This window comes from Sciurus carolinensis, chromosome 2, assembly GCF_902686445.1.
Source record: "Sciurus carolinensis chromosome 2, mSciCar1.2, whole genome shotgun sequence".
Lineage (NCBI taxonomy): Eukaryota > Metazoa > Chordata > Mammalia > Rodentia > Sciuridae > Sciurus > Sciurus carolinensis.
The window spans coordinates 111,465,840-111,479,336 of record NC_062214.1 but is presented as its reverse complement, the minus strand read 5'-3'; the positions used below and the strand labels follow the sequence as shown (position 1 = coordinate 111,479,336).

The 13,497-nt window shown below is 46.9% G+C and overlaps 1 protein-coding gene and 1 long non-coding RNA gene across 2 annotated transcripts; one reads left to right on the top strand and one right to left on the bottom strand.

Annotated features, from left to right (window-relative positions):
- Positions 1–4,230: 4,230 nt before the first annotated feature.
- Positions 4,231–8,972, bottom strand: LOC124976994 (uncharacterized). Its single transcript, XR_007107090.1, has 3 exons — positions 8,940–8,972; positions 8,300–8,424; positions 4,231–4,332 (listed from the first exon to the last, which is right to left on the bottom strand). It is a non-coding gene; the product is annotated as an uncharacterized LOC124976994 (long non-coding RNA).
- A 231-nt stretch (positions 8,973–9,203) lies between these two features.
- On the top strand, positions 9,204–12,964 carry Chac1 (ChaC glutathione specific gamma-glutamylcyclotransferase 1). Its single transcript, XM_047540148.1, has 3 exons — positions 9,204–9,679; positions 10,057–10,092; positions 10,730–12,964. Exons 1-3 carry the CDS (start codon positions 9,449–9,451, stop codon positions 11,129–11,131), a joined length of 669 nt encoding a protein of 222 aa, XP_047396104.1. The 5' UTR covers positions 9,204–9,448; the 3' UTR covers positions 11,132–12,964.
- The last annotated feature ends 533 nt before the right edge of the window (positions 12,965–13,497 follow it).

Here is a 13,497-nt window from a genome sequence, read left to right as displayed (position 1 = left end):
AATCTTTTTCTGCAGCAGATAGCAGCTGTTGTGTCCCTTAGTTCAATTCAATTCTTACACATCTACCTGGAAATATTATTGAATCCTACAGGTTAAGGGCTCAGCTGCACAAGACTACACCCCATTTCCAATGCCAATCACAAGTCCAAGGTTGGTTTACTTGTGCTACCACTAACCAGTTATGAATCAGGGTTCCCATAACCCCCTCCTCTTGTTTGACTAATTTGTTAGAGTGGCTCATGGAGCTCAGGGGAACACTTTACTTACATGTACTGTTTTATTATAAAGGATACGGATGAAGACATGCATTGGGTAAGATATGAAGGATGGGATGCAGAGCTGCCATGCTCTGTCTGGGTGCTCCGCCTTTCATATAATCATCATTCTGGAAGCTCACCCAATCCTATGCTTTTAGGGTTTTCTGGAGGTCTCACTATGTAGGCATGATTAATTAAATCATTGGTCATTGGTGATCAACTCAACCTTTAGCCTTTCTCCCTTCTCTAAGGTTAGAGGTTGGGACTGAAAGTGTCAATTCTCTAATCAGACTTTGGTACATCATCATGTGACCATCCCTCATCCTGAAACTATGGGGCTGGTAGCCATCAGTCAACTCATTAGCATGCAAAAACACATTTATTACTTTGGAGATTTCAAAGATTTTAGGAGTTGTATGCCAGGAAACTGAAGGAAGACCAAACACATATTACATAGTGTTGCCAAGCACAGTGGTATGTGCCTTTAATTCCAGTGACTTGGGGCTGAGGCAGGAAGATCACAGGCTCAAGGCCAGCCTCACCAACTTGGCAAGACCCTTTCTCAATATTAAAAAAAAAAATTAGAAGGACTGGGATATAGTTCAATGGTAAAACTTCCCTAGTACCCCAAACCAAAAACCAAACCAAAATAAAAAACACCTCTTGGTGTCACAGAAGGTAACCAGCTGAGATCTCAGGAATCTTGATTTAGTGACAGGTTGGATCAGGTCCCAGGCCTGCCCTCTGTCATGACACGTTCTGCAGGGCAGAGCCATAGCCCCAACAGACATGGCCAGCCTGTCTCTCCAGTGGTTCCTCTGCCTGACTCAAATTGGGGGTTTGCTTGTCTGAAGATTCCTGTCCCCTTCCCTCAGAGACAGACATCTGGGTCACACACATCTTCTTAGGTCCAGTTCAGTTTCACACTTCCACCAATGAGTTTTTTCCCTCAGTGCTCCTCTCTATTTTGCAGGTTAATAAAAAAGATCTGAAAGATTCTGGGATCTTCTCCTTCTTAACAGTGGGCCCAGGGGCAATGATGTCCCAACTATTCTCATTTAAGGGGCTTTCTTGGGCTGTCCATGGGTCTCAGAATCTGTATCCCTCTCAGGAGGTATTGAACAAATTGGATGTTCAACAGTCTCACTTCGCCAGAGCCTGCTTTTCTAGTGTTCTCTTCTAAAGCCACAGCCTATCACACTGCAGTGTTTATTTCCACAGGGTCTAACACTCAACTCTGGGCCCATGGGTCTCCTCTCTATGCAGCCCTATCACTCTATCACCTCAGGGATTTATGGAGAGAGAGACCTTGACTCAGGATGAGTAGGGTCCTTGGCATATGTGACATAAAAAGAACTTCAGCATACACCAGGCAGATTTGTTTAGGAAAACAGGTCTACTTTCAAGGGAGAATGCAGAGTATTGATATCTTTTGGGGTAAAGTAAGAAATAAACATTCAAGGGAGAATGTGAACCATCTTGAGGGTGAGAAGTTTTGGAGGTTAAAAGAGGAAGACAAATTCAAGGAATAATGTGAGCCACCTCCAGAGGGAGAGACAGCAAACCTTTGGTCTGTGGTTGTTATTTATAGAGGGATAGTAACTAAGGGCTGAAAATAGAGGTGGAGTCAGGGCAGAATTACAAAACTTCACAACGGTTTTCCTAGCACTTGTGCAGTGCCTTTGTATTGTTTTGTAGGCAAGGACATGGGTCAGGGTGTGGGCCAAGGTCGAGGGTCAAGGGCCAGTTTACTCAGAAATTATTTTTGCATTTCAGAGGTTCATGGGCTTTTCCTGCATTCTAACAGCTTATCTACCCTTCTCTTTTGAGTCTCAATCTTCTTTTTCTGTATCACCAAGTTCCTATTCAACTCCACTAAAATGCTCCCCACGGCAGCTTCTCCCTAGTCCCTCAGTTGTTGCTTCCTGCTCATATAAATTCTACCTTTCTCTCTCCTTGGAATTGGGAGCACAACCCACTACCCCAGCTCTCTATTAGAACCCTGAACCCTCCCCTTCCAGGTAGATTGGGACTGAGTTCTGAATAATTAGAACACTGGTCCCCAAAGGTGCCCTGTCAACTGGGTCTCTCCCCTACTTTGGAGCTAGACAATGGAAAGGGAGCCAGGCTTTTCCACCATCCCATGCACCCTTCTGTAGGCTATGAGTAAACCCTTACAATCCCTGCTTTTGTGGGCAGAGGGTCAAGCACTTTTCCCTGGGCCCTGGATGCAGCTGCACAAGCATTAGAACCACCACCTCGGATTCTCTTGTGAGGTGGACTGGTCCAAACAGCATGCTGCTCTAAACTGAGGACACTTGGGTAACAGCAAATGCAGGCAGGGGTTTTCATTGACTTCCCTTATCTGCCTAAAAACAGACCCTCCAAAAGGAGCTCAGTTGTCATGTGCCCTCTCTGGAACTTTATCAACCAGGGAGGATTAAGTTTGAATAACAGGAGAGGATGCTGGAGGCCAGTTCTACATCCAGGCAGATTTTTCTTTCTTTTTTTCTTTGCAGTGCTGGGAATGGAACCCAGGGCCTCATCCATGCTAGATAAGTACTCTACTACTACTAAGCCACAACCCCAGTCCAGTCAGAGTTTAACAAAGACTGTCGCCTATTCTTCTGATGATCCATTCATCTTTCTGCAAAATCATTTACTCTTCCCTAATTGCTTACTTTCCTCCTTCCCTCTATCCTGGACTTTGGGGTATTCACTTTTCCTTCATAAGATGGCTCTGAGCAGGTAATAAATTTGTATGCCTTTTCTCTATTAATCTGCTTACTGTCTATTTCAGAATCTATTATTGAACCCTCAAAAGGTAGAAGCAAAGTCTTACATCCCCTATATACTGAGTGGAGGGACTCTATTACTCCATCTTCCCCTCCTTTTGCCAGAATGTTGGTGCGAGCTATGTCTTCCTCGCCCATGGACAAAGAACCTGAGGACACACTTATCTCTCAGAGGTCTATGGGAAGTGTGGTACCTCATTTATTTTGTTAACTTATTTCAGCAACCCCAATTCCCCCCCCCCCCACAGAAAATCTCTCTTTGCTCAAGCAACTGTTCTATTAATAGCACACTTGCGACACACTATTACCCATTGCATTTGAAAAATATTGTTTCAGTCCAGCATGGTGGTGCACACTTATATTCCCAGTGACTCAGGAGGTTGAGACAGGAGGATCACAAATTCAAGGCCAGCCTTGGGAACTTAGCAAAACCTTGTCTCATAATAAAAGATAAAAAGGGCTGGGGGTGAGGGCGTAGCTTAGTGGTAAATTGTCCCAAGATTCTATGCCCAGTACTAGAAAAAAAAATACTCCTTAAGGGCTGGGAGTATAACTCAGTGGTAGAGAGTTCATCTAGCTTATATAAAGCCCCAGATTCAATCCCCAGAACTGCAAAATAAACCAAAATAAAATAAAATAAAATAAAAACATTTCTTTAGCACCTTATTTGCTAGAACAATCAGTGAATTGCATGGCAAGAATGGAGGGGAAAATGGTAGACATTCTCTCCGCTGAATCTAAAATGCTTATCCTGATCACTTTCCTGATCCACTCAATTCTTCAGAGCTGTGTCAGACTGAGGGATAGACTATGACTCTGCCCTGAAAAACGGCATGTGAACGTCTGGAGCAAAATGAATAAAGAGCTAATATTTACTGAGCATGCCCATGTACCAGGTTTTGGCTAAGGAATTATTTCTTTCAACCCTTTTCAGACCCTACAAGGTGCATACTATTATTATTACTCATTTCACAGATGAGAAAATTGAGGACCAGTGACAATATGGTTAGGGTTACCCAACTGGTATGTGATGCTTTAGGACTCAAATCTAAGCAAGCTGAATTTAGAGTCTGTGTCTGGGCAGGCTTTGTATACTTATGGAATCAGCACCTTTATGAAACAACTTCATGCAGAAAATTAAATTTGCCTAATTCCGTAACTCCCAGAATACACCCTTACCTTGTTTCAGATAATCATGCTTGCTAACACCAGAAGTTAATCACAGTGTCAGGAATGTGAAGTAAGAAGGAACAGATCATAAGGAAATGAGAAGTGACCACCTGTGAGGGAAAAATAAGGAAAAATCAATTTGGGAAAGGTCCAAAAGAGGAAGCCATCATGCATACATCATATGCTAGTCACGTGGAACTCTGCAAGGTGAAGCAATGCCTGGGCCCATCACCTCTCCTAAGATGGCATCTGTGTGGGCATGACATCAGCAGCCTTCTCCTGAAGGGATTTTAGAAGAAAAAATGGGATGGGTTTGTTATAGAAAGAAACTAGCTAAGTGGGTGGTTTGTCACCTGTATGTCCCACAGGGGAGAGAAGGAAACAGATGTTGTTGGAAAGGAGAAGGAAGGAATAGGAACAGGCAAGCCATGTTTACAGGAAGGTGCTAAAGATCCCCTTGGCCAGCTTTTGTGGAGATCCTAGTTTGAGAAGGTCAAGTCTGAACCTGTGACATGTAGTACATGAGATATTGCCAAGGCCTTTATTCTAACTGTTTGTGAACCTACATGACAATTCTGTGTTGACTCTCCTGGTCCTTCAAAGATGAACCCTGCTCTCCAAGAGCTTTCAGGTTCATGGAAGGCAGGATTTCCAGTGATTATCAGTGAGGAGATTCAGAACTGGACCATCTGCCTTCAGACCCAGATTCTACTATTTACACTATCAGAGTGAGTAGGTTACTTAACTTTCCTGTTGGTTTATCTGTGAACTGATTATTTACTTCGCAAAGTAGGGGAGAAGTTTATAATTAGAATGGATGTAAAAGTGTTTAGCAAACTGCCCTGGCACAAGGTAAGCACTCATGTTTGTTATGAACAAGAGGTTGTTAAGAACACAAGGTGAAAGGATCAGATAAATAAATAAATGGTCCTAAGGCATTGTGGGAGCCTATAGGCGAGAGTACCTAACTGCCTGGAGCAAGATGGGGTTACTGAGGACAGGGATAAAGAAGTCATGTTTGGTTGGGGTGGGAAGAGACCAATGACCATTAGGTGTAACTCAGTGGTAGGGCACCCTGGGTTTAATCACAAGTATTGGGAAAAAAATATTATTAAAATCTTCCTCAGGTGATTCAGATAAGCTGATAGGCTGTCTACTCCTTAACTCATCAGAAAAGCATTTATTTGCTCTTTAAAGGTAGCTTTTCATTATTTAAAAATTACATTTTGCTGGGCATGGTGGCATACACCTGTAATGAGGGACTTGGGAGGCTTAGGCAGAAGGATTGCAAGTCTGAGACCACGCTGGGCAACTTAATGAGAACCTGTGTCAAAATAAAAAATGAAAATAAAAAGGGTTGAGGATATAGCTTAGCGGTAAAGCACCCGTAAGTTCAGTTTCAGCACCCCCCACACAAAATAATGATAAAATTACATTTCATAAAGCTAGGAAAATAGAGAAAAGGTTCATGATACCAACCATCTAACACTAGTATTTGATGCCCCTATCTTTATTCCTCATACATCTTGTTGTTTTTAAGTTTTAATCATAGTATATGTGATAGTTCATATTTTACATGTTTTAACTATGAATCATAGGCATTTTTACTACATTGTTTTTATAATGGAATTTTGATTAAATGAAATAGAAATAGCCTTCTTTTTAAATATAGAAATAATTCATGTTCTTTTTTTTGAGTTTTTTTAATTTTTAATTAGTTCATGTTCTTTTTATAAAGTCCCATTCAGAATTAATAACCAAAAGAAAATGCAAATCTTGTGTAGTCCTTTCACTCAATCACTCTGAGCATTTTTATGTGTTCTTCCAGAATTGTTCTATGAAAATAAGCACATTTGGCCTCTCCCTCTCCCAGAGCTGGGGATTGAACCCAGGGCCCCAAACATTCTATGCAAGTGCTCTACCACTGAGTCACATCCCAGCCCCAGCCCATTTTTTTTTTTTTTTTTTTTTTTTTTTTTTTTGGTGGTACTGGGGATTGAACCCAGGGTAACTTTACCACTGAGCTGTATGTCCAGCCCTTTTTATTTTTTGAGACAGGGTCTAGTTAAATTAACCAGTTCAGGCTGTCCTCAAACTTGTGATCCTCCTGCCTCAATCTCTGGAGTCAGTGGGATTACAAGGGTGTTGCACCACACCCACTGCAAGCCCCAGACTTTTAAGTTTAAAAAGTCATAGTAGGTTATTTTATAACCTGTCTTTTCACTTAATTATACATCATAGATATATTTCCATGTCAATAAGTATAGTCATATACAATTATTTTGTAGTGGCTTCACAGATTTAATGGGCTATCTCAAATTTATGTAAACATCTATTGCTGGATATTTTAGTTGTCCCTTTGCCTGCACATGTGCTGGCACTTGTGTGTGTATGTTCTCCATCATGTGAATTGACCATAATTTACTTAAACATTTAGCTATTTTGGGATATTTAAGTAGTTTTTCTTCTTTTGTTTTTACTATAATAAATAATAATGCATTGAAAATCTTCAGGCATATGGCTTTTCTCATATTTTGAATAATTTCCTGAAGTGGAAGTATTGGGTCAGAGGGCAGGGACATTTTATGGTTCTTGATTGTATCACTAAGCTGCTTTCTCAAAGGGTTGTTTGTGCCTATTCAGACTTCCAGCAACTAGTATTGGTACCAGCTTTCCAACTTTCCATTCACTTGCAAAGACAGTGAGAAGAAAAGAGGGTATTTCCCCTAAGCAAAGGAGGTGCTTAGGTGGACTAACAGGAACAGGATAGGGAGAAAAGGACAAAGTGAATCTGGGGAACAGGCAAAGAGAAAGGAGTGACTAGAAAAGAACATTTTTTGTTTGTTTTTTGGGGGTACTGGGGATTGAACTCAGGGGCACTCAACCACTGAGCCACATCCCCAGCCCTATTTTGTATTTTATTCAGAGACAAGGTCTCACTGATTTGCTTAGTACCTCGATTTTGCTGAGGCTGGCTTTGAACTCATGATCCTCCTACCTTAGCTTCCCAAGCTACTGGGATTACAGGCATGTGATACTGCACCCATCCAAAAGATCATTTTGTTTGAATTATTTTCCTCATGTTCATTGTAAAGGACCCAGACTTTTTCATAAATTATAATTTACTACAGAAAATCCTCCTTTGAGTCAGGCCTGGTGATGCTTGCCAGTAATCCCCAGCAACTCATGAGGCTGAGGCAGGAGGATTGCAAGTTCAAAGCTAGCCTCAGCAACTTAGTGAGGTCCTAAGCAATTTAGGGAGCCCCTGTCTCAAAATAAAACGGGTGGGATGTGGCCCAGTGCTTAAGCCCCTCTGAGTTAAATCCTTGGGAACAAAAAAACAAAAAACAAAAACAAAAACAAACAAACAAAAAAACAACAACCAACCAAACAAACAAACAAAAAACCCAGCTCTCCTTTGGAATCAGCTTACAGTTTAGGTACATCTTTAGTTTTTTGTTTTTGTTTTTGTTTTTGATCCATGACCTTGAATTTGCTGTGTAAGTACTGTACCGAGCTATACCCCCAGTCTCATCTTCAGATTCTTATACAAATACTACTGAAAAACTTGTGAGATTTTTTGTTCGTTTTCCTGGCTGGGGATTGAACCCAGAGCCTCCTGCATACTTGGCAAGTAAGTGCTCTACTACTGAGTTACCCAAGGCCCCCAGCCTCCACCAGACCAATAATTTTTTTTTTTTTTTTTTTTTTTTTTTTTTTTTTTTTGGTATCAGGAATTGAACTCAGGGGTTAAGTAGCCAATGAACCATATTCCCAGTCCCTCCCTTTTTTCCCCTTTCATTTTTAATTTTGAGACGGGGTCTTGCGATGTTGCTCAGGGCCTCACTGAGTTGCTGATGCTGATCTGGAACTTGCAATCCTCCTGCCTCAGTCTCCCCAGTTGCTGGGATTACAGGACTCTGCCACCACACCTGGCCCAATAACTTACTTTTAAAGGTATAGCTTCCTACTACACACTCGCCTTTGGAATGAAAACACTCATCTAGTGTGTAGATGTTTAATTTAAATACTTAGAATTGAACTAATATTGTCCATTTCCCCTGCCAGAGTGCTTACCCAGGCCTCAACAACAATCTCTGCGACCCCAGATGGCCTGTGGGACTCTTCACTGGGTGGTCAGCAGCCAAAGGAGAGGGCCTGTAGCAGCTCACGGTGCACCACACTCTCAGAAACTCGGGCGCCTAAGGATGAACCAGTACCACAAATTCTCGTGAGGAGGTAAACCCATGGCCTTGGGGCAAAACTACTCTGGAGTTCTCTTTATGGCCTTTCACCACAGACGCCCTGAAGCTGCCAAAGTGAGTGCTCTCCCAATTGCTCTGGCGGGCTCTTCCTCAAACCTGCCTGGGCTCAGGACGTTGCACACCGGGCCGGGGACGTAGACCTCACGTGAGGCCTGAAAAACCCTGGCCGCCTGACTTGACTCAACCGCAGGCTCTGCAGAACTCCTTGTCGCCCCCGTGACTCAGTTTCTCCATTTGCTCACGCGAGCCAACGGCGTGAGGCACCTGAGTGGAATGCGGATGGTCTTCCAACAGCTTCCTCGCTGTCGGCGGTGCGTGCTCTCAGGAGTTTACGCCGCCCAGAGTGCTCTGTCTGGACATGTCCTGTTCTGTTCCCAGGACAGTCTTGGGATGGCAGTGACTCAGCCACATGCACCCGCAGGACTGCTGAGGAGACATCGCCTGAAACCCACCCGCAATGGCTCCTGCAGGGGCCCGGCCAAGAGGGGTTGCCAGGGAGAGGCCCGCTGTCGGCGTCCACGCCCGGCCCATGCCCACTACCCGCCGCCTGACGCAATCCGAGGCGCCCTTGCTGCATGCGGGCGCTGGGGAAACCTTCCCTGCCGTTGCATCACTTCTGCCAGGTTTGCTATGAGGTGGAGCCGAACCAATCAGCGAGCGCACTGGGCCCGGGGCTGGCCGCTCAGCCACCCACTTGAAGGGCAGCGCGGTTAACCGAGAAGCAAAGGCCGAAGATGATTGGCCCAAAGAGGGTTTGCCCCGCCCCAATCACCGCGGCAGCTGGCCGCGGTGGGCGGGGGGGGTTCCTCCGCCGGAGGGTTTAAAGGGCACCTCCGTGAGGGCCCCTCAACGGGAGCGACCGACCGGTGCCAGGCCAGGTGTGCGCGTCCGTCGGTCCTTCCGTGCCCGCGCCGGAGACCAGCCCCGGAGGCCGCCCGGGCCCGTCCCTGTGCCCGGCACCATGAAGCAGGAGTCCGCAGCCCAGAACACCCCGCCCCCCTCGCCGTCCCCGGCCCCATCCGCGCAGTACCCCGGGGAGGATGGCGACCCTCCAGCACTTTGGATTTTCGGGTACGGCTCCCTGGTGTGGAGGCCCGACTTCGCTTACAGTGACAGCCGTGTGGGTTTCGTGCGCGGTTATAGCCGCCGTTTCTGGCAGGGAGACACCTTCCATCGGGGCAGCGACAAGATGGTGAGAATCCTACTGTGCCTAGGGGAGTGAGGACGGTGGGTAGGATAGTGGGCGCTGGTGCCCTGGAATGGCCCAGGCTCTCCGGGCCAAGGTGTAAAACTGTGTCTGGTTTTGTGGCTTAAATTTGTGTCCCCAAGTGATCACTAAGTGATGCCTGGAGTTGGTAAACCTGTGGATCCCTGTGCTGATCACCAATCTGGGCCACTGCCATCTATCTGTCTTACTATTTCTCCTGGCATTGGTACATCACTCCCTGCTCATCCCTCTGTATGAGTGGGGCTCTCTGAGGCCTAGCCGGCAGAATGATAAGGCTTTGTCTGCACTGATGGCAGAACTGATTTCTAACTTGTCTTTCAAAATCTTCTTTCCCTCCCTAGCCTGGTCGTGTGGTGACCCTCCTTGAAGATCATGAGGTAAGTGCTGCTGTCAACAGGGGGGGAATCCTAGGACCCAATGTGGAAGGGTGCTACAAACAGAGCTTTTGGGGCCTGTGTCGGCAGGCTATAGTTGTTGCCTGTCTGGCAAAGTGGAAGTGCAGTTTGACCCACTGTTTCTCAGAGTTACTGAGGATCTGCAGAATTTAATTTAATTTAGTAGGATTGAAATGGGGTCTGAGATGCACCACTTCTAACATGCTTACTGGTGATTCCATTAAATGTTTCTGGGTCATACTACAAATAGAAATTCTGTCCTCCCTGGGATTAGACCACCTTTTAAGAAAGGGGGCATAAACCAGACCTTGTGGTGCACACCTGTTATCCCAGGGAATTGGTAGGCTGATGCAGGAGAATCCCAAATTTGAAGTCAGCCTGGGCAACTTAGTAGGGACCCTGACTCAAAAAATAAATAAATAAGCAAGCAAACAAACAAATAAATAGGGTGGGGGTAGAGCACCCCTGGGCTCCCTAGTACCCCCCACACACACACACACGCATACACACAAAGGCACAGTCCTTGGGTCGGTGGGGGTGGGGGAATAGCGTTCTAGAATGAGGAGGGACCAACAAACAGCTCCTATGACTGACCAGAAATACCCTTGCTTCCTCCTAGGGCTGCACTTGGGGCGTGGCATACCAGGTTCAAGGTGAACAGGTGAGCGAGGCCCTAAAGTACCTGAATGTGCGGGAGGCAGTGCTTGGCGGCTATGACACCAAGGAAGTCACTTTCTATCCTCAAGATGCACCCGATCAACCACTCAAGGCATTGGCTTATGTGGCCACCCCACAGAACCCTGGCTACCTGGGCCCTGCTCCAGAAGAGGCCATTGCTACACAGATCCTGGCCTGCCGAGGCTTCTCTGGTCACAACCTTGAGTACTTGCTGCGTCTTGCAGACTTCATGCAGCTGTGTGGGCCTCAGGCACAGGATGAACATCTGGAAGCCATTGTGGATGCTGTGGGCAACATGCTGCCCTGCTTCTGTCCGACTGAGCAGGCTCTGGCACTGGTCTGAGAGGCTGAGCCCCTGCAGGGAGTGCCCATGTGGACATCAGGGCCAGGTGCCCACCACAGTGCTTGAGACAGACTTGATAACAACCAGAACTCCTGAGAGGACATGGTGGACAACTGAGGGCTTCTCTTCCTGAGCCCCTGTCAGTCTGCCAACTTCCAGCTCTCCTGCTTGACACTGACTTACTACTTGACACTTTATTTATTGCACCATGTTGGTGTGGTGGCAGGGTGGGTGGGGGGCCTGCCCTGGACATGGGCCCTGCTGTGCGGTGGCTCCACCTCAGGTCCTGGTGCCTGACCAGATTCCCCCCATTGCTGCTGCTAACCCCACACTACCCAGGCCTCCACCTCCCCAGGGAGCCTCTAAGAGCCGTGATCTTCTGTCCATCCAGACCAACCACTTCTCAACCTTGGAAATATTACCTGCCCAAGTTCCCAGCCAGCAGGAGGGGCAGTGGGGAGTGAGGAGAGGGAGCCCTACAAGGACTGAGGCCCTTGCAAGTCCCACTTACCTACTAGACTCCCAGGGCAGAGCTGGATCTGATGCCTAGACAAAACTGCTGAGACGGGGCCTGGGACTCTTACCTTTTTGGTTTTGTTTCCCTAACCCTGTCTGTCTGTCTGTCTATCCGGACCACTTTTGTGTATCTGTTGGTCTCTTCCTAAGAAGCTTATCACTACAGGTCCTGGCTCCTTCCCTCTCTGTCTCATACTGTTATCCATAAATTGATCTCTTATTATCTCTGCTGTGCTGAATTGTGGTTCTTTCTTTACATGAGGTTTGGGGTAAGCAAGAGGTAAACTCTGGAAGTTTCCTAAGGAGGGAAAAGGCTTGGACCCTACACCAGGTCCTCCTCCAGCTGCAGGAACAACTGCTGACTCTTCCTGACGGCTAAGCCAGAACTCTCTGGCTTATTGCTAAAGGATCATGGGGGTTTAGGGTATGGTGATGACAACTTCTGGGGCAACATTGACAGTGGGATTCTGTGGCCTGAGGACCTGATGTTCCTTTTACTTTCAGAGTCCAAGTGCTCACTGCTACCTCCTGGGGCTACAGTTATTGGCTGTCCCTTCTCCTGACCCAAGCTACTAGGACTTGCACATAATGGGATGAGTTGCCAGGTTGCCCTCTTGCTGCTGCTTATTTACCCGCTGCCTCTCCCTGTATACTCTTCCTCATGTTCCTGGTCCCTGGGGGTAGGTGACAGATCTGCTCCTCCTCAACAGTGAATGAGTGGCTCCTACTAGGAACTCCTGGACCTGCAGGATGGGGGTGGGACCGAGATGACAGGTTTTAGCAGAAGAGTCTCTGTCCAAATCACCCCTTTCCTCACTACCCAGAGACCTCAAGAGAAGTACTCAGTTCTCTGAGCACTTCACCCTATGAGGGGACAGTCCCCATGAAATGATGGATGGGGACAGGCTGTGTGGTATGTGCTGCTGTTGTGGTCAGTGCCCTGGATTGGTCTGGGTGTCCTCAGCAGGGTCAGTTTTGATCAAGTTGGGCAAGTGTTGTACCTGGGGAGGGTGCCATGCTGAGTTGTGTGCCCAGGTTTTGGCAGCCTTGTAATCTTGGCCATTGATGGGAAAAGGGTGGAGTTCAGCCAGGTTCTTCTGGGAACCTGGTCAGGACAACAGAACAAGAGGAGACAGGTGGCAGGGATCCCTGGGCAGCTACCTCTGGGGCCACTTGTGCCAAAGAAGAGCCCTGCTCTAGGCTGGAGGTTGAATGGGGTAGGGAGGGCTGCTTGCCAGCTACACATGGATTCTCATTTCTCAAGTCATTGTGTCAGGCACTGTTCTAGGCACTGAGGATACAACAATAAAAGGGTGTTTGTTTGTTTGTTTGTTTGTTTGTTTTTTATGGTGCTGGAGGCCTCACACATGCTAAGCAAGTGCTCTACGACTGGGCTATAGCCCCAGCCTAGGATCCTCCTCCTTAAAGAACCCGGAGTCTAGAACTGATGGTGACCATTCCACATGAGATGAGAGCAAGTAGAAAGGACCACTGACCTGAGTGAATAGGCAGTCAGGGAAGGCTTTCTGGAGGAGGAAACTTGAAATGGGACCTCTGGGAACTGGGAGTCAGAGAACAGCATGTGCTTGAGGGTGACATAAGGTCAGACAGACTGGCCCAGCAGCATGGGGAGGGGACATGAGACTGGACAAAGGGCGGGATTGGGGCTGGCTGCCATAGTGAGCTGTGTTGGGCTGTGGAGGTGGCATACCTCCTGGGTCAGTGGGGGACTTCCAGTGGATTCTGACGTGCTAATGAGGAAACTCTGGTTGCTGTGTCACATTGGAGGAGGAAGGCCATGAGAGGCCGGCAGGAGATGAAAGCACTGAGCCATGGCAATGAGCATGGAG

What these genes read in the sequence shown, in the direction of transcription:
- Chac1 (XM_047540148.1), top strand. Translation starts at nt 9,449, where the DNA reads ATGAAGCAGGAGTCCGCAGCCCAGAACACCCCGCCCCCCTCGCCGTCC. An exon ending in ATCGGGGCAGCGACAAGATG is followed by an intron (nt 9,680 to 10,056) that starts GTGAGAATCCTA and finishes TTCCCTCCCTAG; the next exon opens with CCTGGTCGTGTGGTGACCCT. An exon ending in CCCTCCTTGAAGATCATGAG is followed by an intron (nt 10,093 to 10,729) that starts GTAAGTGCTGCT and finishes GCTTCCTCCTAG; the next exon opens with GGCTGCACTTGGGGCGTGGC.